We start from the raw sequence: 22,395 nt of genomic DNA on the forward strand, positions 1-22,395 counted from the left end.
CTCAGTGTGTGTATATCTGTCTGTATATTGTAGTTGATTGTAGCTCATTTAGCCACATGGATATAGATTGACTACAGCTAGTAAAATAGTGTGTATCTGTGAGAGTCATTTAGCACTTAAATGACTGGCCTAATTTGCAATTTGCTTACCTTTTCTTTATTCTTTTTTTTTTTTTTTTTTTGAAACAGAGTCTCGCTTTGTTGTCCAGGCTAGAGTGAGTGCCATGGCGTCAGCCTAGCTCACAGCAACCTCAAACTCCTGGGCTCAAGCAATCCTCCTGCCTCAGCCTCCCGAGTAGCTGGGACTACAGGCATGTGCCACCATGCCTGGCTAATTTTTTTTTATATATATATCAGTTGGCCAATTAATTTCTTTCTATTTATAGTAGAGACAGGGTCTCGCTCTTGCTCAGGCTGGTTGCGAACTCCTGACCTCGAGCAATCCACCCGCCTTGGCCTCCCAGAGAGCTAGGATTACAGGCGTGAGCCACCGCGCCCGGCCCCTTTTCTTTATTTTTAATTGGTAAAATGAGAATAATATTTTCTCCTCCTATATCTCTGGATTGTAAAAATCATTATAACATTTTTGGCAAAGCACTTTGAAAATTGTAGAGGGATGAACAAATGTAAACTAGTATCATTTGTACTAAACATTTTCTGTTTGGGAAATGGAATTAAAAGATGCTAGGTTGTCACCGTGCAGTAGAAACTGTGATGTATGGAAACTGGGAAAATTATTCTTCTAGGGGCCCAGATAATCTGTCCTACGTATATAAAAAGTTGATGTGAGGATTTAACAAAGTAATGTATGTTTTTTAGGTTGTTATACAAACAGAATTTTTTTCTAAGCCTCTCTTTCCTTAGGCTGTTAATAGCTGGTCTAAAATTCCTTGGACATACTTCTACTCATAGTCAGCTGGCTTCAGAGCAGTGTTTTTAAACCTTTTTGTTTTTTTGAATTTTTTCCTAAGCACTGTTATGAATTTTTAAAGTATTTGGAAGTTCTAGCAGTGAAGTACAGCTATCTGGGATGGCAGAGTGGCCCTCTACTTTCCGGGAAAGCTGACGAATATGGGAGCTTTTGGCATCTCAAGTGGAGTAGTGAAGGAGACATTCAGATCAGCCAGGTTGACTCTTGGCTGTCCACAGGTGACAGATACACTTCCAGAGCATGACCTCATTCTGATTTTTGAATATTAGGAACAATGAAACAGATAAAGTTTAATTCTTATGAAAAACAAAACTATGTTTCCATATACTTCTGTAGTAGATTAAAAATTTTTTCAGCACCATTTCCATTGTGTTCATGTTTTGCAGTTATTTTTTAAAAACTGATAATGGATTTTGGAAAATCGTTTTGGATAAAATAAAGTGGGGTTGCCAGGCGTGGTGGCTCACGCCTGTAAATCCTAGTACTCTGGGAGGCCGAGGCAGGCAGATTGCTCAAGGTCAGGAGTTCGAAACCAGCCTGCGCGAGACCCCGTCTCTACTATAAATAGAAAGAAATTAACTGACCAACTAAAAATATATATACAAAAAATTAGCCGGGCATGGTGGCACATGCCTGTAGTCCCAGCTACTTGAGAGGCTAAGACAGTAGGATCACTTGAGCCCAGGAGATTGAGGTTGCTGTGAGCTAGGCTGATGCCACGGCACTCACTCTAGCCTGGGCAACAAAGCGAGACTGTCTCAAAAAAAAAAAAAAAAAATACTTTATTTTATGGCCAGGAGCAATGGCTCATGCCTATTGCCCTCTAGCCTGGTCAACAAAGTGAGACTCTGTCTCAAATAAATAAATAAAATAAAATAAAATGGGATTTTTTGTTTGTTTGTTTTTGAGACAAGGTATTGGCCTCCAGAGTAGCTAGGACTATGGGTGTGCACCACCATGCCAGGCTAATTTTTAAAATATTTTTGTAGAAGTGGGATCTCACTATGTTGCCTAAACTAGCTTCAAGCCATCCTCTCACCTTAGCCTCTCAAAGTGCTGGGATTACAGGCATGAGCCATTGCTCCTGGCCATAAAATAAAGTTTTTTTTTTTTTTTTTTTGTTTTCTTTTTGAGACAGAGTCTCGCTTTGTTGCCCAGGCTAGAGTGAGTGCTGTGGCATCAGCCTAGCTCACAGCAACCTCAGACTCCTGGGCTCAAGTAATCCTGCTGCCTCAGCCTCCCAAGTAGCTGGGACTACAGGCATGTGCCACCACGCCTGGCTAATTTTTTCCATATGTATTAGTTGGCCAATTAATTTCTTTCTATTTATAGTAGAGACGGGTCTCGCTCTTGCTCAGGCTGGTTTTGAACTCCTGACCTTGAGCAATCCACCCACCTCGGCCTCCCAGAGTGCTAGGATTACAGGCATGAGCCATAAAATAAAGTATTGATATAGAGAATTCTCACTTTTTTGTGGGTAATACTAAATTTTTAAAATAGCTCTGTTAAGATATAATTTACATAATTTTCAAAAAGCTCACCCTTGGATTGCTTGAGGGTCAGGAGTTCGAGACTAGCCTGAGCAAGAATGAGACACCCATCTCTACTAAAAATAGAAAAGTGTTAGCTGGGTGTTGTGGTGCGCACCTGTAGTCCCACTTTCTCAGGAGGCTGAGGCAGGAGGATCACTTATGCCCAGGAGTGGAGGTTGCTGTGAGCTAGGCTGACGCCATGGTGCTCTAGCCCAGACAACAGAGGGAGACTCTGTCTCAAAAAAAAAAAAAAAAAAAGGCCCAAAACCTCACCCTTTAATGTATATAATTCAATGGGTTTTAGTATTATTGTATTTGCAGGGTTGTACAATCATCACCATAACTTCATTTTAGAACATTTTCATCACTTCAAAAAGAATGATATTTATTAGCAGTCACTCTTTATTTCCCCAATCTCATCTTCCTAGCCTCAGGCAACCACTGAGAAACCTCACTCTTTTTTTTGAGACAAGGTCTTGCTCTGTCGCCCTGGCTGCAGTGCAGTGATGCTCGCTACAATCTCAAACCTCAAACTCCTGGGCTCAAGTGATCCTCCTGTTCCAGCCTCCCTAGTAGCTGAGACTACAAGTGTGTTCCACCATGCCCGGCTAATTTTTCTATTTTTTTTTATAGGGATAGAGTCTCAGCCTTGCTCAGGCTGGTCTCTAACTCCTGACCTCAAGTAATCCTCCCTCCTTGGCCTCCCAAAGAGCTAGGATTATAGGCGTAAGCCACCATGCCCAGCTGAAACCTCACATTTTTTAAGCACTTAAATTTAGTAAGGTAGCATGATTCTTATATAGCATTGAGTGTTAGTTACAGAAAATTGGTCAATTCTAAATAAATGTGATCTGTCTTTAATTTTTATTGAATTTGTAGGTCAGCAGAATTTTCTCCAACAATTGCATGTACTTTATTCCAATCTGTTACTTGTTACTGATTTTTCCACTCTTTATACACAGAAACTATTGCCCCCACTAGGTACAAAGTAACAGAGACCCAGAGATATCAGGATAGCTGCCTGTGATCCAAGGTATATACTTTGTGTGTGTATCTCATATATAGTTATAGGCAAATCCACTGGCTAAACCAGCAACTTTGAAATTCCCTCATTCTACAAAACAAAGTTTTGTAAGTAGGATGCTTTGTTCAGGCATGATTTCTTCAGTGAGTGTTGTGTGTGTGGTGGCTGCATGAAGATGTGGTTGGTACATTTGTGGGAGGTAAAAATACAAGCCACTTGGCCTTTCTCGGTTTCATGGGCAAAGACTACATCCTCAATTTTGGCCTCTTTTCCCAAAAATGCATAGTGTGTGGCTGGGTGAGGAAAATGTTTATTTCTATAGAATAATGCTGTAGTATTTTAATGTGTACAACATTAATACTTAATATAATCTCAGCTTGATTAGTTTAAAATATTTTCATCTCTAAAATTATTAATTCATAATGACATGTTGCCTCAGCAGGCATCTAATTCAACCTCCCTCGGACATTTTTCAGCACAGACATTTCTCTGTTGTCACCCTTAAAATACAGTCACCTGACCCTTGCATGAGTACTTCCATTCACAAGGAGCTCTCACTTTTCATTGTTCTAATTGCCAAGAAGTTCTTATCTACATTCCACAGAAATCTGCTCCCCTCGCCTCCCATTGGCTTTAGTTTATGCCATCTAGAACAAAACTAGTGTAATGTGTTCTCCCTGAAATCATCATTTAGTCACTTGCACAATGCATGATGATGGGTCCTTGCTGTATTGGTTGTCTTTCTGAGTGGTTTGGTGAAGGCTTGAGGCTATCTCTGATTCCTAGTGTCTTGCTCATTCCTCTGCAGTACAACAGGTGTTGTATTATTTGACTTTATCATTTTTCTGGACACTTGTCACATATCAACCTATAAAGAGGGATCAACTAAAACCTTCAAGTTCTTGGCAACATTATTAGCCTGTTGCCTTTAGTGTAACAACGTCAAGTTTCTTTTGCTTTTGGGGCATTTCTCTATCTAAAGTAGGAAACGAATGTTAAATTTTGATGTCTCTCTTCTAGATGAAGTAAAGAAGATCTTAGACAAATTTTACAAGAGGAAAGAAATTCAGAAACTGGGTGCTGATTATGGACTCGATGGTAAGGCCAATAGTAGCATCTTTATAGAGAGATTACATCTTAGAGTACAGTTTTGTCAGGATTGTGCGAGACCTCATGTGGCCTGGAAATAAGAACATAGTTGTGGTCTGGAGACATGTCCCTGACCTTTGCTTCTGCCTGGCCAAGAGACTGGCAGGACTTGCCTGGTAGGCATACTATACCGAGAGGAGCTGCATGCTCAGCCTTCCTGCATTTTGTGCTAGTATTTCAGCTTTAGCCCAGATCATAATAAACTAGCTGTACTACAAAAAATAAATATAGTTGGGTGAGTTTGGTGTTGTGTGTGTATACTTCTTAAAATGAAAAAATAAGCTTTATGCATTTGGATTTTGTGTTTTTTGCAGCTCGTCTCTTCCACCAAGCTTTCATAAGCTTTAGAAATTATATTATGCAGTCTCATTCCCTGGATGTGGACATTCACATTGTTTTGAATGATATTTGCTTCAGTGCAGGCAAGTGTTTAGAGAATTTTTTAAATCTTGTTGAACATACTTTCTATTTCTTCCCATACTTCATATTTATTTCTCTAACAGGGCTTTTTGTTTTAGAATAGGTCCTGGAAACAATCTCTGTAAGTAATTCAGTGCTTTGCTGGGAGGCCTTCTAGGTCATTTGCTTTATGTTGGGTTCCTTAGCTAATAATTAAATCACCCATATATCTTAGATTGGTGGAAAACTGAGACCATGATCTGTCATCATGAGCTCTCTACTGTGTGTTAACAGGCTATAGTGAAATGAGCTCTCCTGAAAGATGGAATTAGTGCATAGCAGATTCCATGTGTTTCTGCCACTGGCTTCTTTCTCCTTCATATTAGAACAGAGTTCTTGCTATAAATGTAAGGCCGGGCGAGGTGGCTCACGCCTGTAATCCTAGCACTCTGGGAGGCCGAGGTGGGTGGATTGCTCAAGGTCAGGAGTTCGAAACCAGCCTGAACAAGAGCGAGATGCCGTCACTACTATAAATAGAAAGAAATTAATTGGCCAACTAATATATATAGAAAAAATTAGCCGGGCATGGTGGCGCATGCCTGTAGTTCCAGCTACTCGGGAGGCTGAGGCAGCAAGATTGCTTGAGCCCAGGAGTTTGAGGTTGTGTGAGCTAGGCTGATGCCACGGCACTCACTCTAGCCTGGGCAACAAAGTGAGACTCTGTCTCAAAAAAAAAAAAAGAAAGAAAGAAAATGTAAGAACATTGTCATTTTATTTCCACAAGCATTTTGGCTTAGGTTTTAATTTTTGAATGTATTTAACTGTTGGACCTTGACCCTGTGTCAGGCACTGAGGGAGAACCTGGGTACAAAACAGAATGGGACATGGCCCCTCTCTTCTCTCAGAGCCACTAAGACGTGGAGAATTCTTGCTGAGGAACCAACTCACTTTCATGTTTTGTCTCTCTGTGGTCTTCAAAGTTTAAAAAACGTTTGCACCTTCAACTCTCTTCATGTAGCCTCAGGCCTTCTCACTAATGTATATTTCTAGGTTATTTATTTTTAATTTAACTTTTACCAGTGCTAATCCTTTGCCTGTTTGCAACGATTAGAAGGAGTAGAATATGGTGGTTGGCAGCTAATTTTCTGTTTTCCTGAGAATGTAAGTGAAATTAAGAGGAAAAAGTAAGACAAAGCAGGATCCCAGAAAAGGATACAGGGTTCCCTGCTCCAGGACTTTTCTTTTATCCAGGCACTACCCCTCTAGCTTAGCTCACTATGAAAAGAGGTTTCACCAAATTGAGTTATGGATAACATGTAGATTGCACATGTTAATGCACCGTTGTATTTTCCAGCTCATGTGGATGATTTATTTCCATTCTTCTTGAGACATGCCAAACAAATATTTCCTGTGTTGGAATGTAAGGATGATCTACGTAAAATCAGTGACTTAAGAATACCACCTAACTGGTTAGTTTCATCATTTGTGGGTTTGAAATCTCTGGTTTCTAATTTTGGGTGATCAGTGATCATTATTTTTTTTTTATTGTATTCTAGATAACAAATTATAAAGAGTCTGGATTATGTTGTTTTCCCTAAAAAAAAAAAATAGGCAGTTAATTCTGTCAGGCAATTAACTAGTATCTCCCCTTGACACCAGAAGCTTGGTTTTAGGTTTTATTAGGGCAGATCTAGAGTAGCCCTGATGAATGTTGTCCTTACATCTAAGGTATGGCCTTTCTGGTGTCTCAGCTGAATGCCTGGGCATTAATGAGTTCTTTCCACCATGGCTAGAACTGCAGTATCTCCTTGCACTTTGAACTGTCTTTGAGTCTTTCTGCCCAAACCTTTGGTAAGCTGTGCTTTTCTAGGCCCTGCTCATTCTTCCCTTGCACATGTTTAGCCCAGCCCTTGACCAGGAACTCAAAGGGAACACCCATACAGACTTCAGGGCTCCCCCTCTTTGCATTCTTTCTTCTCTTCCACATTCTGTCCTTCAAATTCCAGCTGCTTCAGCAGGTCTGAATTTGATCTCTACTGCTTGCTTCAGTGGGACTAGTGTACTCCGCTTGGGTTCCACCTTCCTGTTTCCTCCTGAGGTGCAGTAGGGCTTATCTCAAGTGTTCCCTTTTTTCAGGGGTTGCGGTCCGGCACTGTCTGTGTGTCCATGCCCCCCAACAGTTGCATGTATTTTGTCCATATTTGTACTTGTTTGTGGTGGTAGGGCAAGTCCAGTGCCTGTTATTATGGCCAGAAGCAGAAGACTCAGTTATATTTATGAACATTGCAGTTCAGAGGCCTGGGAATATTTGCTTTTAGAGTCATGTGTTCAGAGCTGTGGTAATGATGATGTGAATGTATCTGTGGAACTGATAGCAATTTGAACTTATCTTTAGTAACTCCCGAGAAAAAGATTTGTACAATGAGAAAAATATCTAAGACATTAATTTGCATTTGGGTTTCTCTGTCCTCTAGTTAGTAAATGGTATTCTTGGAAATCAGTCATTACTTTAAGGTGGATATAAAACCCATTGTTTAGTTTTTCAAAGATTGTCTTGTGAATGTTAAGAAGATGTTCATTTGGAATTTTTTTCAATGGTTATCTTTACCAGGATGGATTTTGAGGTCAATTGAATTAAGTTGTGTACTTACTCATGTTTTAGGTACCCAGAAGCCAGAGCCATACAGCGGAAGATAATATTTCATTCGGGCCCTACAAACAGTGGAAAGACATATCATGCAATCCAGAAATACTTGTCAGCAAAATCTGGAGTGTACTGTGGCCCTTTGAAATTACTGGCACATGAGATCTTCGAAAAGAGTAATGCTGCTGTCAGTATATTACCAGATATTTGTTTATTTTTTCTTGTTGATTTTCTTTTTTGGGGGATGGAGTGAAGGTGGGGTTGGGGAAAAGACATGTAGTTATTTACTGTTAATAAGAAATTACAAGCCGGGCGAGGTGGCTCACGCCTGTAATCCTAGCACTCTGGGAGGCTGAGGAAGGCGGATTGCTTGAGCTCAGGAGTTCAAAACCAGCCTGAGCAAGAGTGAGACCCCGTCTCTACTATAAATAGAAAGAAATTAATTGGCCAACTAATATATATAGAAAAAATTAGCCGGGCATGGTGGCGCATGCCTATAGTCCCAGCTACTGGGGAGGCTGAGGCAGGAGGATTGCTTGAGCCCAGGAGTCTGAGGTTGCTGTGAGCTAGGCTGACGCCATGGCACTCACTCTAGCCTGGGCAACAAAGGGAGACTCTGTCTCAAAAAAAAAGAAAAAAAAAAAGAAATTACAGCTGGGCATGGTGACTCATGTCTGTAATCCTAGCACTCTAGGAGGCCAAGGTGGGTGGATCATTTGAGCTCAGGAGTTCAAGAGCAGCCTGAGCAAGAGCGAGACCCTGTCTCTACTAAAAATAGAAAGAAATTACTTAGATAGCTAAAGATATATAGAAAAAATTAGCCGGACATAATGGCACATGCCTATAAGTCCCCAGCTACTCAGGAGGCTGAGGCAGAAGGATTGCTTGAGCCCAGGAGTTTGAGGTTGCTGTGAGCTAGGCTGTTGCCACGGTACTCTTGCCCAGGCAACAAAGTGAGACTCTGAGCCGGGTGCGGTGGCTCACGCCTGTAATCCTAGCTCTCTGGGAGGCTGAGGCGGGTGGATTGCTCGAGGTCGGGAGTTCGAAACCAGCCTGAGCAAGAGCGAGACCCCGTCTCTACTATAAATAGAAAGAAACTAATTGGCCAACTAATATATATAAAAAAAAAAAAATTAGCCGGGCATGGTGGCTCATGCCTGTAGTCCCAGCTACTTGGGAGGCTGAGACAGAAGGATCGCTTGAGCCCAGGAGTTTGAGGTTGCTGTGAGCTAGGCTGACGCCATGGCACTCACTCTAGCCTAGGCAACAAAGCGAGACTCTGTCTCAAAAAAAAAAAAAAAAAAAAGTGAGACTCTGTTTCAAAAAAAAAAAGAAAGAAATTACCATATTTCATTGTATCTAAGAAGCTATCACGTGTAAGATGTACCATTACTTTATGTACAATTAAGAAAGAGAAAGATACTGCCAACTGAATTCTGACATGCCATCAATTCTTAAGATGCATCCTGATTTGAGAGATACTAAAACGTGAAAAACATACACAGTAGAATGAATGAAATATGGTATTATAGAATATTTCACGTATGTGGAGAATGACATACAAATAACCTTGAACCCACTACCCAGCTCCCTTAGATCCTAACATTTTGTCATACTTGCTTCACTTACTTTTTTAAGAAATAAAATATTATTGATAAGAGTTGGAGCTCCCTCTGGACTCCTCCTTTGCCTCCTCAGAGTTAACCACTACTCTGTTATAATGTTTAATTTACCTTTTTTTAGATTAGACCTCTAATGCTATCAGCTAGAACTAATGATAAAGACTGAAGCCATCTTTTCAAAACTGAAGGGACTGAAGCCCTGTGGTCTGAGGCATCATTTCACTAATTGGGCCGCATTTTGATTCATTGTTTTATTATGACATTATAATGTGAGATTAACCAGTTTTGGTAGATAATTTGTAGTCTCTATTTTTTCCTGAATAATTTGAGTAATTTGCAAACAATGCCTTTTTATCCATAAATACTTGAGAATGTATTTCCTCAGAGTAGACTTTATTTACAGCATATTTAATATTGATAGGATACTGTTATTTAATACACTGTCCATATTTAAATTTTGTCCATCGTCCAACTACATACCACCCCTCCGGGATTCTGTCAAGGGTCTCACACTGTTTTTAGTTGTCATGTCTCTAGTTTCCATTAATCCTGTACATTTCCTCAGTCTTCCTTTGTCTTTCATAACTTGTACATTTTGGAAGACTACAGGTCAGTTGTATTATAAACTGTTGCTTATTTTGGAGGTATTGATGTTCCCTTCATTGTTAGATTCAGGCCACAGGGTGATAAACCATCCCAGTTTGGCCTGGACTTTTGCAGATTAGCACCAAGAATCCTTTGTTCTGGAGATCCCCTTACTCCTGGACAAACTGGGATGGTTGATCACCCTAACATAGCATTGATGTTGGTCCTTCGTAGGGAATTATATTGGGAGGTCCTTATAGTTTTAAATTTTATTTGTGATGTTCTTCTTGAATACAGAAACAATTCATATTGATTTTAATAAAGTCAGATAGTACAGAAGTGTACAAAGTTAAAATGTGAAACTGCTGCAGTTTCTTATGCGTTTGTTACTTGAGGATTTAGCTGATTTGAGCTGTTTCCAAGTTTACCCCTATAGATTACATAAGAGAATGGCTCTTCTTTTGTTTTTTTATAAAAAGGGGAAAAAAGCATTGGGAATATTTTGTTTTCAACTGTTAAATAAATCTGATGGTAATGGAGAAAATACTCTATTAAACATCTAAAACTTCTTTTTGTCATTGTTTTCAAGATAAAATTAATTCTAGGTTTCTTTTCGTTATTCTAGGGTGTGCCATGTGACTTGGTAACAGGTGAAGAGCGTGTGACAGTTGAACCAGATGGGAAACAGGCTGGCCATGTTGCTTGTACTGTTGAGATGTGCAATGTTATAACTCCTTGTATGTATACACCATTTTAAAAATTATGATTTGGTATTTTTAATTTTAAAATGCACTTGAACATAGGAATTTTTTGAGAGAGACAGAGAGACAGACTGACTTAATCCATCTCCCCAGGTATAAATAGTGCAGTGGTGTCATCATAGCTCACTGCAACCTCAAACTCCTGGGCTCAAGTGATCCTCCTGCTTCAGCCTCCCAAGTAGCTGGGACTACAGGCTCATGCCATCATTCCTGGCTAATTTTTTCTATTTTTGGTAGAGACAGGGTCTTGGTCTTGCTCAGGTTATCTTTGAACTCCTTACCTCACAGAGTGCTAGGATTACTGGTGTGAGCCACCCTGCCCAGCCAAAATATGTTTTTTAATTGTGAAAAAAAAATTATTTTAATCTAGGGAAAAAAGAGAATAGTACAAACATCCAGTTGCCAGCACTAACAAATGCCAATGGGCATTCTGCTGTGCCAAACTTCTGAATGTTCTTTTCCTTTTTCTCTTAAAAGAGCTAAAATGTTTATAAGTATGGGAAGTTTCCTTTGTACTGTTCCGCAGTTTAATTCTGCTCCCCTCTTTTGATGTAAGCAATATCAAGTATTTGGTGTATAGCTTTCCTGTCTGCTTTTATATCACTGATACATGTTACCTATCAGTACTGTAAATTGTCATGTTTTAAAACATTCATGTGGGCCGGGCGCGGTGGCTCACGCCTGTAATCCTAGCTCTCTGGGAGGCCGAGGCGGGCGGATTGCTCGAGGTCAGGAGTTCGAAACCAGCCTGAGCAAGAGCAAGACCCCGTCTCTACTATAAATAGAAAGAAACTAATTGGCCAACTAATATATATAGAAAAAATTAGCCGGGCATGGTGGCACATGCCTGTAGTCCCAGCTACTTGGGAGGCTGAGACAGAAGGATCGCTTGAGCCCAGGAGTTTGAGGTTGCTGTGAGCTAGGCTGACGCCACGGCACTCACTCTAGCCTGGGCAACAAAGCGAGACTCTGTCTCAAAAAAAAAAAAAAAAAAAAAAAAAAAAAACATTCATGTGATTATTATATTGTATTACTCTTCTCCAACTTGCTTTTTTACTCTACACATGTGTTTAGATCTAGTCTTGTTGAAATATCTATATATATCTGAAGTGTATTCATTTCAACTGTTAGGTAGTATCCTACTTTATAACTAACATTATTCATTCCCTGATTAAAGAATATTTTGGTTATTTAAAATTTTTCCCTGTTATATACAATGCCATAATGAACTTCTATTTAAATAGTTTTGAAAACATTTTAAATGAAAATTAACTTTTTCCTTATGTAAGCAATCATATCCTCATTATAGAAACTATAAAAATACAAGCAAAGAAAACAAACATATATAATCTCCCAATCCCACCTATCCAGAATCAATAAGTGCTAATTAACTCTGTGGTGTATATTTTCCAGACTTTGTCTATATTTGTGTTCATATTATATATGAATATGATTATCTATACATTGTATGTATATATATTAAATAGGGACTATATATTATTTACTATTTGATAGCTTTTATCGTTTTAATAATCAACTTTCTAAGTAAGTGGATAGATTTTTTTTTTAAATCAATGTTTAAAAAAGTAATACATTATAAAAATTCAAACAGCACAAAAGTTTATAAATCAGGCTGGGTGTGGTGGCTCAGGCGGGTAATCCTAGCACTCGGGAGGCTGAGGCAGGAGGATCACTTGAGCCCAGGAGTTTGTGGTTGCTGTGAGTTGTGATGACCCCACTACACTGTAGCCCAGGTGACAGAACATGACCCTATGTCAAAGAGAAAAAGTTTATAAATCAAAATTTCTAGCCGGGCTAGGTGGCTCACGCCTGTAATCCTAGCTCTCTGGGAGGCTGAGACGGGCGGATTGCTCAAGGTCAGGAGTTCAAAACCAGCCTGAGCAAGAGCGAGACCCCGTCTCTACTATAAATAGAAAGAAATTAATTGGCCAACTAATATATAAAGAAAAAAAAATTAGCCGGGCACGGTGGCGCATGCCTGTAGTCCCAGCTACTTGGGAGGCTGAGGCAGCAGAATTGCTTGAGCCCAGGAGTTTGAGGTTGCTGTGAGCTAGGCTGGCGCCATGGCACTCACTCTAGCCTGGGCAACAAAGTGAGACTCTGTCTCAAAAAAAAAAAAAAATTTCTTCTTCTGCTCTGTCTTTTCTAGTCTTGTTTGTATGTCTCCAGATGCAATAAGTAATTCTTTTTTTTTTTTTTTTTTTTTTTTTTTTGAGACAGAGTCTCACTTTGTTGTCCAGGCTAGAGTGAGTGCCGTGGCGTCAGCCTAGCTCACAGCAACCTCAAACTCCTGGGCTTGAGTGATCCTTCTGCCTCAGCCTCCCGAGTAGCTGGGACTACAGGCATGTGCCACCATGCCCGGCTAATTTTTTATATATATATCAGTTGGCCAATTAATTTCTTTCTATTTATAGTAGAGACGGGGTCTCGCTCTTGCTCAGGCTGGTTTTGAACTCCTGACCTTGAGCAATCCGCCCGCCTCGGCCTCCCAAGAGCTAGGATTACAGGCGTGAGCCACAGCGCCCGGCCGAGTAATTCTTAATCTGATGGTTTTTCAGAATAAAATTAGTATTCTTCAGTTTCCTAAATGTTATTGTAAGTATATTAAATGTTTTTTCTCAATTCTGTGGTATTTTGAGAAGAAAATAAAAATACAATATATTTTATATATACTTACAGAGAATAAAATAATATAGTTGGAAGCATTTTGACATTAGAAATAAAATGAGGCACTAATTTTCGCCATAGGGATGGGTTTAAAACACCTAAGAATGAGTATTGCTGGGGCCCAAGGAAGTATACCTTCTTCCACTTCTCTTTCTGCTCCTGAGAGCGGTCTGGTTTCCTGTTGTAGAGATGCTTCATTTATAAATCTACTCATTGTTCTGGAAGCATAGATACTTGCTTTCTTCTTTGACTACTGTGTAGATGTGATAGTTCTTATTAGGCAGATTCTTCAGGCTGTCTCTGAGACTGCTCAATTTGGGAGGCAGTGCAGTAAAGTGGTTGAGAGTATGGACTTTGGAACTAGATGGCCTTTTTTTTTTTTTTTTTTTTTTTTGAGACAGAGTCTCACTTTGTTGCCCAGGCTAGAGTGAGTGCCGTGGCGTCAGCCTGGCTCACAGCAACCTCAATCTCCTGGGCTCAGCGATCCTACTGCCTCAGCCTCCCGAGTAGCTGGGACTACAGGCATGCGCCACCATGCCCGGCTAATTTTTTGTATATATATTTTTAGTTGGTCAATTAATTTCTTTCTATTTTTGGTAGAGACAGGGTCTCGCTCAGGCTGGTTTTGAACTCCTGACCTTGAGCGATCCGCCCGCCTCGGCCTCCCAAAGTGCTAGGATTACAGGCGTGAGCCACCGCGCCCGGCTAGATGGCCTTTTATATACAGCGCCATGATGAACTTCTACTTAAACAGTTTTGAAAACATTTTAAATGAATATTAACTTTTTCCTTATTATGTAAGCAATCATATGTTCATTATAGAAACTATAAAAATACAAGCAAAGAGAAGAAAACATACATAATCTCCCAGTCCCACCTATCCAGAATCAAAGTGCTAATTACCTCTGTGGTATAGGTTTGTGCAAGGCTGCACACTTACTAACTATATAACCTTGGCCAGCTAACATCTCTGGGCCTCAGTTGACTCTTCTGTCAAATGGAGATAATGATAACACTTACCCTCATAGATTTGCTGTGAGGATTAAACGAGGTACAGTTATAAAACACTTCAGAATAAGCTTGCCAGAAAAGAAGCACCCAGTAAGTGATGATGATGATGGTCCTGGTGGTGGTGGTGATGATGGTAATGAAAGCTTAAATTTTGGTATTGTGATTTGTCATATTATTCAAGTACATTGTATTGCTGATGATAAATTTTTTGTTTTAAGATGAAGTGGCTGTAATTGATGAAATTCAAATGATTAGAGATCCTGCCAGAGGATGGGCCTGGACCAGAGCACTTCTAGGTTGGTGATCCTAATCTTATAAGAACTGTGCTTCATGGTATCTACACTAGATGCATTTTTATTTGTTTGACATCGCCAAATAGTCAGCTAGATCTCTTTTTGACACAAATCAATCAAAAAATTCAGGCCGGGCGTGGTGGCTCACGCCTGTAATCCTAGCACTTTGGGAGGCCGAGGCGGGCGGATTGCTCAAGGTCAGGAGTTCAAAACCAGCCTGAGTGAGACCCTGTCTCTACCAAAAATAGAAAGAAATTAATTGACCAACTAAAAATATATATACAAAAAATTAGCCGGGCATGGTGGCGCATGCCTGTAGTCCCAGCTACTCGGGAGGCTGAGGCAATAGGATCGCTGAGCCCCGGAGATTGAAGTTGCTGTGAGCCAGGCTGACGCCACGGCACTCACTCTAGCCTGGGCAACAAAGTGAGACTCTGTCTCAAAAAAAAAAAAAAAAAAAATTCAGCTAAGTGTGAGTTTTTATTTTCTAAATATTATTTCATTAATGAGAAATCTTGGCTGGGCATGATTACTCCCACCTATAATCCCAGCATTTTGGGAGGCTGAGGCAGGAGGATCACTTGAGTCTTGGGAGACTGGCCTGGGCAATACAGTGAGACCCTGTCTTCACAAAAAATAAAAAAATTAGCTGGACATAGTGGTACCTACTTATAGTCCCAGCAACTCGGGAGGCTGAGGCAGGAGGATTACTTGAGCCCCAGGAGTTTGAAGTTGCTGTGAGCTATGATGGTGCCACTGCACTCTAGCCTAGGCAACAGAGCAAGACCCTGTCTCTTAAAAAGAAGGGGGGGAAATCCATTTTTTCTGTTACAAAATTAGCATAACCATGTAATTAAAGTTAAAATATTCAAATCTCACCATATATGCACAACTATTTACATTTTGGCATGTTTCCTGCCAGTTGTTTTTCTTGTGCATGTGGTGTTTTGAGAACATTTTTTTTAATTTCAGCATATTATGGGGGTACAAATTTTAAGGTTTCAAATAATGCCCTTTCCCCCCTTCCCCCACAAGTCTGAGCTTCCAGCGTGACCATCCCCCAGGTGGTACACATCTCACTCATTATGTATGTGTATACCCGCCCCCCTCCCACCTGCCCAATACCCAATTACTGTAGTACCTATGTGTCCACTTAGGTGCTACTCAGTTAATACCAGTTTGCTGGTGAGTTTATGTGGTGCTTGTTTTTCCATTCTTAAGATACTTCACTTAGTAGTATGGGTTCTAGCTCTAACCAGGAAAATATAAGCTGTGCTATATCACTGTTGTTTCTTAGAGCTGAATAGTACTCCATGGTATACATATACCACATTTTATTAATCCACTCATGGATTGATGGACACTTGGGTTGTTTCCACAGCTTTGCAATTATGAATTGTGCTGCTATAAACATTTGAGTGCAGATGTCTTTTTTGTAGAGTGGCATTGGATCTTTTGGGTAGATGCCCAATAATCGGATTGCTGGATCAAATGGTAGATCCACTTGTGTCGCTTTAACATATCTCCATATTGCTTTCCAAAGAGGTTGAACTAGTTTGCAGTCCCACCAGCTGCAAACATATCTCTCCGCATCCACGCCAGCATTTATTGTTTGGGGACTTTTTTTTTTTTTTTTTTGAGACAGAGTCTCACTTTGTTGCCCAGGCTAGAGTGAGTGCCATGGCGTCAGCCTAGCTCACAGCAACCTCAAACTCCTGGGCTCAAGCGATCCTGCTGCCTCAGCCTCCCGAGTAGCTGGGATTACAGGCATGCGCCACCATGCCCGGCTAATTTTTTCTATATATATTAGTTAGCCAATTAATTTCTTTCTATTTATAGTAGAGTCAGGCTGGTTTCGAACTCCTGACCTCAAGCAATCAGCCCGCCTCAGCCTCCTAGAGTGCTAGGATTACAGGCGTGAGCCACCGCGCCCGGCCTTGTTTGGGGACTTTTTGATAAAGGCCATTCTCATTGGAGTTAAGTGATATCTCATTGTGGTTTTGATTTGCATTTCCCTGATGATTAGAGATGTTGAGCATTTTTTCATATGGTTGTTGGCCATTCTTCTGTCTTTTTTAGAAAAGTTTCTGTTCATGTCCTTTGCCCATTTCTTGATAGGGTTGTTTGATTTTTTTCTGTTTGTCGTGACTTCTAAGTATATTCTAGTTATCAGCCCCTTATCAGATGTGTAGGATGTGAAAATTTTCTCCCATTCTGTAGGTTATCTGTTTACTTTCATGACTGTTTCTTTGGCTGTGCAGAAGCCTTTTAGTTTGATCATGTCCCATTTATTTATTTTTGTTGCTGCTGTGATTGCCTTTGGAGTCTTCTTCATAAATTATTTGCCTAGGCCGATGTCTAGGAGAGTGTTTCCAACATTTTCCTGTTTTGAGAACATTTAATTGTGTGTGTTGCTTTTTTTAGTTCTGTTATTTCATAAACATTTTTTCATACCACATATTAATGTAATGGTATATTCTCCATTGAAGAGCAGTACTGTTATCTGTTCCATAGAGTTGAACATTTTCCCCCCATTATTTATTAATAGAATGTTGCAGTAAAAGTCTTTGTGGCCTTAGTTTTTTATTTTTTATTTTTTGTTATTTCTTTAGGATAGACTCTTGGAAGTAGAATTCTTGAGGTTCATGAGCATGAATGAACAATGAACATATCTACTATTTGATCTTGGAGTGGATTTTTTTTTGAGACAGACTCTCACTTTGTTGCCCTGGCTAGAGTGAGTGCTGTGGCATCAGCCTAGCTCACAGCAACCTCAAACTCCTGGGCTCAAGCGATCCTCTTGCCTCAGCCTCCCAAGTAGTTGGGACTATAGGCATGTGCCACCATGCCCTTCTAATTTATATATATATATTAGTTGTCCAGCTAATTTCTTTCTATTAGTAGAGATGGGGTTTTGCTCTTGCTCAGGGTGAACTCCTGAGCTCCAACGATCTGCCTGCCTCGGCCTCCCAGAGTGCTAGGATTATATAGTCATGAGCCACCACGCCCAACCTGGAATGGATTTTTGATCAGCATGTTTTAGGGCAGGCATTTTCAAATTTAAAAACAAGTAGCTGAACTCTTTCTTCAAACAAGAGTATCCATTGAAGCCCATTTTGTAGAATAGGTGAAAGTGGATCTGCTCAGGGATAAGGAGCTTAGAGTTTCTTCTGCCTCCAGCCCTCAGCCTCACAGATGCCTCACTGATTCCAGGGAGCCTAATTTGAAAAACACTCGTATAGGACCTGTGTTAGTACTAAGCATGAAAATGCCAGAATTCTAGTCTTGGCTGGCTTCACTGTATAAGTAGACTTGAAACCTTGGCCAAAGCAATTAAAAGCCCTGAGATGTATAAAAATGGGGCTAATTAATATTTGCCCACTAGAAGGTGGTTTTAAAGTTTGCATCAAAGAGATAATATTTATGAAAACACTTGGCAAAGTTGTAAAGCAATATAATGTATTTTTGCTATATGAAGTGTTAACATATTTAATTATAAATCTTTAAAATTTGCATTTACAGGACTCTGTGCTGAAGAAGTTCATTTGTGTGGAGAATCTGCTGCTATTGACCTGGTTACTGAGCTTATGTACACAACTGGGGAGGAAGTAGAGGTACTAGATTAGATCATATACTTCATCCTCAAGGTGGCATATCAGCCCAGGGTACCTAGGCATTGTCGTCATAGGCCCTGCCCAAATCAGAACTTAACTAAAGATGGGGCACGATGGGTCACGCCTATAATACTAGCACTCTGGGAGGCTGAGGCGGGAGGATGGCTCAAAGTCAGAAGTTTGAGGCTGGGCACGGTGGCTCACGTCTGTAATCCTAGAACTCTGGGAGGCAAAGGTGGGCGGATTGCTCAAGGTCAGGAGTTTGAAACCAGCCTGAGCAAGAGCAAGACCCTGTCTCTACTATAAATAGAAAGAAATTAATTGGCCAACTAATATATATAGAAAAAATTAGCCAAGCATGGTGGCACATGCCTGTAGTCCCAACTACTCGGGAGGCTGAGGCAGAAGGATTGCTTGAGCCCAGGAGTTTGAGGTTGCTGTGAGCTAGGCTGATGCCACGGCACTCACTCTAGCCTGGGCAACAAAGCGAGACTGTGTCTCAAAAAAAAAAAAAAAAGGCAGAAGTTTGAGACCAGCCTGAGCAAATGGGAGACCCCATCTCTACTGAAAATAGAAAGAAATTAATTGGCCAACTAAAAATATATAGAAAAAATTAGCCAGGCATGGTGGTGCATGCCTGTAGTCCCAGCTACTTGGGAGTGTGAGGCAAGAGGATCGCTTGAGCCCAGGAGTTTGAGGTTGCTGTGAGCTAGGCTGACGCCATGGCATTCTAGCTTGGGCAAACAAGAGTGAGAGGCTCTGTCTCCAAAAGAAAAAAAATAATAAATGGTTTTCTTTTGAAAACGTTGGTACTTATTAGTTTTAAGTTAATAGCCTCAAGAAGTGGAGTTGGGTGTGTTATATAATACTTGACCATTTCATGTCTTTATTGTAGGTTCGAAGCTATGAGCGGCTTACCCCCATTTCTGTGCTGGATCATGCACTAGAATCTTTAGATAACCTTCGGCCTGGGGACTGCATTGTCTGTTTTAGCAAGAATGATATTTATTCTGTGAGTCGACAGATTGAAATTCGGGGATTGGAATCAGCTGTTATATATGGCAGTCTCCCACCTGGTAATTATTGGCTTTCATTGTGGCAGGAAATGAAATCTTTTTGTAGTTTATGTTGGGATAAACATATATAGAAAACACATGAAAAGATATTGAATTAAGCAGCTTGATGTATTATGTATTGGTAATTAGTTATAGGTCTTATAAAATAAATATATTTCTAGTTCATCTTGGTGGGAATAGAAGTATTTTAATTATTTAGTTCTTGTTATTTGCTGCTATTTATTATTAGACTATATTTTAAATGTTGAGTTTATGAGTTTCTTACAGAAATGTCATTAAACTGCGGATGTGGTAATATTCTTCAAGTTGTAGTCTTAAAATCTGTTAATAAGTGTCCTCAGGAATGATAGGCTAGCGTGGTGTGGGATTGTGATCTATATGAGTGGGTATTTAAAGGAGGGGAAGTAAAGGGGAAGTGGGATTTTGAGGATTTAAAGAAAAAGTTTGAAACAGTAAAAGTTTTATCATTAAAAATGGGAAGAACAGGAGGTGAGGGATTCCAAGATGTACTTAGTGTAATGTCGTAAGAAACTAAGAACACTAATTTAATATAAAATGTTTTTATTTTAGGGACCAAACTTGCTCAAGCAAAAAAGTTTAATGATCCCGATGATCCATGCAAAATCCTAGTTGCAACAGATGCAATTGGCATGGGACTGAATTTGTAAGTAATTTGTTTTTAATAAGCAAGGATATTCTGTAGGGTAGGTGGCAATGTTTTGTTTTTCCATTTTCTAATTGGCTTTAATGACCAAACTTTGATTTAGGAGAATAGATATAGATTTCAGATTTATCTTGTGAACACCTATTGAGGGAATGAAAAGATGATATTATATAGCACCAGGACTTTAGAGTGCTGTCCCCCACTGCTGCTACCCTGTGATATCACCTCACTTTATTTTCAATCTCTCAGTCAACAGGTGTCCAAGTGCCTATTTTCCATATGGAGCAAAATTACCATTACCTCTAGTGATAATAAGGTTAAGCCTATTCCATTCCTGTGTGAATATGTTAAAAAAAATTAAAAATTAAAAAAAAAGGTTAAACCTAACTATTCCTCTTTAAGTAATTAAGGCAACTATACCTCTATGAATCAGAGAACTATTAAAAGCTGTTTTTAATGGCGCCCAACTTTTAAAAGCCGTATGGGAACATTTTATTTGGGTTATTTGTTAAAAAGTCATTTTCTGTAGCTTTATTGGAGTATAACTTATATACCATACAGTTTACCCATTGTAAGTATATAGTTTGATGATTTCTAGTAAATATACACAATTGTTAAAAAATACTATTTGGGCCGGGCATGGTGGCTCACACCTGTAATCCTAGCACTGTGGGAGGCCGAGGTGGGCAGATCAATCAAGGTCAGGAGTTTGAAACCAGCCTGAGCAAGAGTGAGACCCCGTCTCTACTATAAATAGAAAGAAATTAATTGGCTAGCTAAAAATATATATAAAAAATTAGCCGCGCATGGTGGCACATGCCTGTTATCCCAGCTACTCGGGAGACTGAAGCAGAAGGATTGCTTGAGCCCAGGAGTTTGAGGTTGCTTTGAGCTATGCTGATGCCATGGTACTCTAGCCCTGGCAACAGAGTGAGACTCTGTCTCAAAAAATATATATAAGTAAAATTTGAAGGGAAGGAAAAGAATTACCAACAGACCTCTTTTCCTTATTTTTAAATGGCAGGCAAGATTGCAAGTGGGCCTGAACTAGAATTGCAGTGAGCATTTCTGAGATGACCCAAGTGATGGAGTGTTTTTCATGCAGAGTGTAGGATCACTTTTATTTCTGTTTCAGGAGCATAAGGAGAATTATTTTTTACTCCCTTATAAAGCCCAGTATAAATGAAAAGGGAGAGAGAGAAATAGAACCAATCACCACCTCTCAAGCCCTACAGATTGCTGGCAGAGCTGGTAGATACAGCACACAATTTAAAGAAGGAGAGGTTACAACAATGAATCGTGAAGACCTCAGTTTACTGAAGGAAATTTTGAATAGGCCTGTGGATCCTATAATGGTAAGAGGTGTAATGTATTAATTACTACTTTTTTGTGGAGAACAGGCATTCCTTCCATCAGTCACTATCCAGACTTTTGTCTCAGACACCTGCAAATAGAAATAACCAAAAGAAAATTTTATGCCTTGGAAAGCACATCCAGAAAGCCCTACTTTATGCTTTGGAGAGGCAGATACCCCTTGCTTGGAGAATGGTGTGCAAGTAAAAGACCCAGATTGAACAAGTTTAGTTAACCTGATTTTCCTGTAGTTCTTCCCAGATCTAGCAGCAGGTGGGCACATAGAGCCATGTCGGTGGATTGAAAAGTTACCAGAAGCTTGAATGTAGAAGAAACCTATGAGTGTTTCTTCTGTATTCTTAGTGTACAGCACTAAGCAATACGACTTCAAGCCAGTGAAGACAAGGTTAAATTCTGGTTATATAGTTAATGAGTCAGGAGTATACATATTTTAAAGTATCTTCAAAAAAATAGTTAAAAGTTGCCTGGAAAATTCACTTACATGGCTCAGCTCATTTGTCATTGACACTAGATAAAAGGGAATATGTATGTGAGATGATGCAAGAAAAAGTTCACGGGTTTGTGGAGGAAAGCTGTGGTTGAAATTATTTCAGTAGCATTTGTTAAGAGTACGGTTAGGTGTGATCCCAGTGCTTTGGGAGGCCCAGGCAGGAGGATCACTTGAGACTAGGAGCTAGAGACCAGCTTGGGCAACATAGCAAGACCCCTGTCTCTACAAAAAAAATATGAAAAATTAGTCATATATGGTGGCACATGCCTATAGTCTCTGCTTCTCAGAAGGCTGAGGTGGGAGGATTGCTTGAGCTCAGGAGTTCAAGGCTGCAGTGAGTTTTAATGATGCCACTGTATTACAGCCTGGGTGACAGCATGAGACCCTGCCTTTTAATAAATAAATAAACACATAAATACATAAATAAAATAAAATAAAATAAAATGAGTACAGTTAGGTTCATGGGTGACTCCCAGGGCAGTTGACAGTGACACACCCTCATTTCCCTTCAGTGTGCCTCATTTCTTGTACTCATACTT

General features: G+C 39.9%; 1 protein-coding gene across 1 annotated transcript in view; it reads left to right on the forward strand.

The window, feature by feature from the left end:
• The window catches only part of SUPV3L1 (Suv3 like RNA helicase), a 31,538-nt gene that overhangs the window by 3,364 nt on the left and 5,779 nt on the right, over nucleotides 1-22,395 (forward strand). The window contains exons 2-11 of the mRNA XM_012762661.3: nucleotides 4,507-4,584; nucleotides 4,950-5,057; nucleotides 6,389-6,503; nucleotides 7,697-7,865; nucleotides 10,511-10,622; nucleotides 14,564-14,641; nucleotides 18,161-18,252; nucleotides 19,148-19,328; nucleotides 19,899-19,992; nucleotides 21,128-21,347. Of these exons, the coding sequence (XP_012618115.1) occupies nucleotides 4,507-4,584; nucleotides 4,950-5,057; nucleotides 6,389-6,503; nucleotides 7,697-7,865; nucleotides 10,511-10,622; nucleotides 14,564-14,641; nucleotides 18,161-18,252; nucleotides 19,148-19,328; nucleotides 19,899-19,992; nucleotides 21,128-21,347 (1,247 nt within the window). The remainder of the gene's footprint in view (nucleotides 1-4,506; nucleotides 4,585-4,949; nucleotides 5,058-6,388; nucleotides 6,504-7,696; nucleotides 7,866-10,510; nucleotides 10,623-14,563; nucleotides 14,642-18,160; nucleotides 18,253-19,147; nucleotides 19,329-19,898; nucleotides 19,993-21,127; nucleotides 21,348-22,395) is intronic.

The sequence above is a fragment of the Microcebus murinus genome, chromosome 14 (assembly GCF_040939455.1).
Source record: "Microcebus murinus isolate Inina chromosome 14, M.murinus_Inina_mat1.0, whole genome shotgun sequence".
Lineage (NCBI taxonomy): Eukaryota > Metazoa > Chordata > Mammalia > Primates > Cheirogaleidae > Microcebus > Microcebus murinus.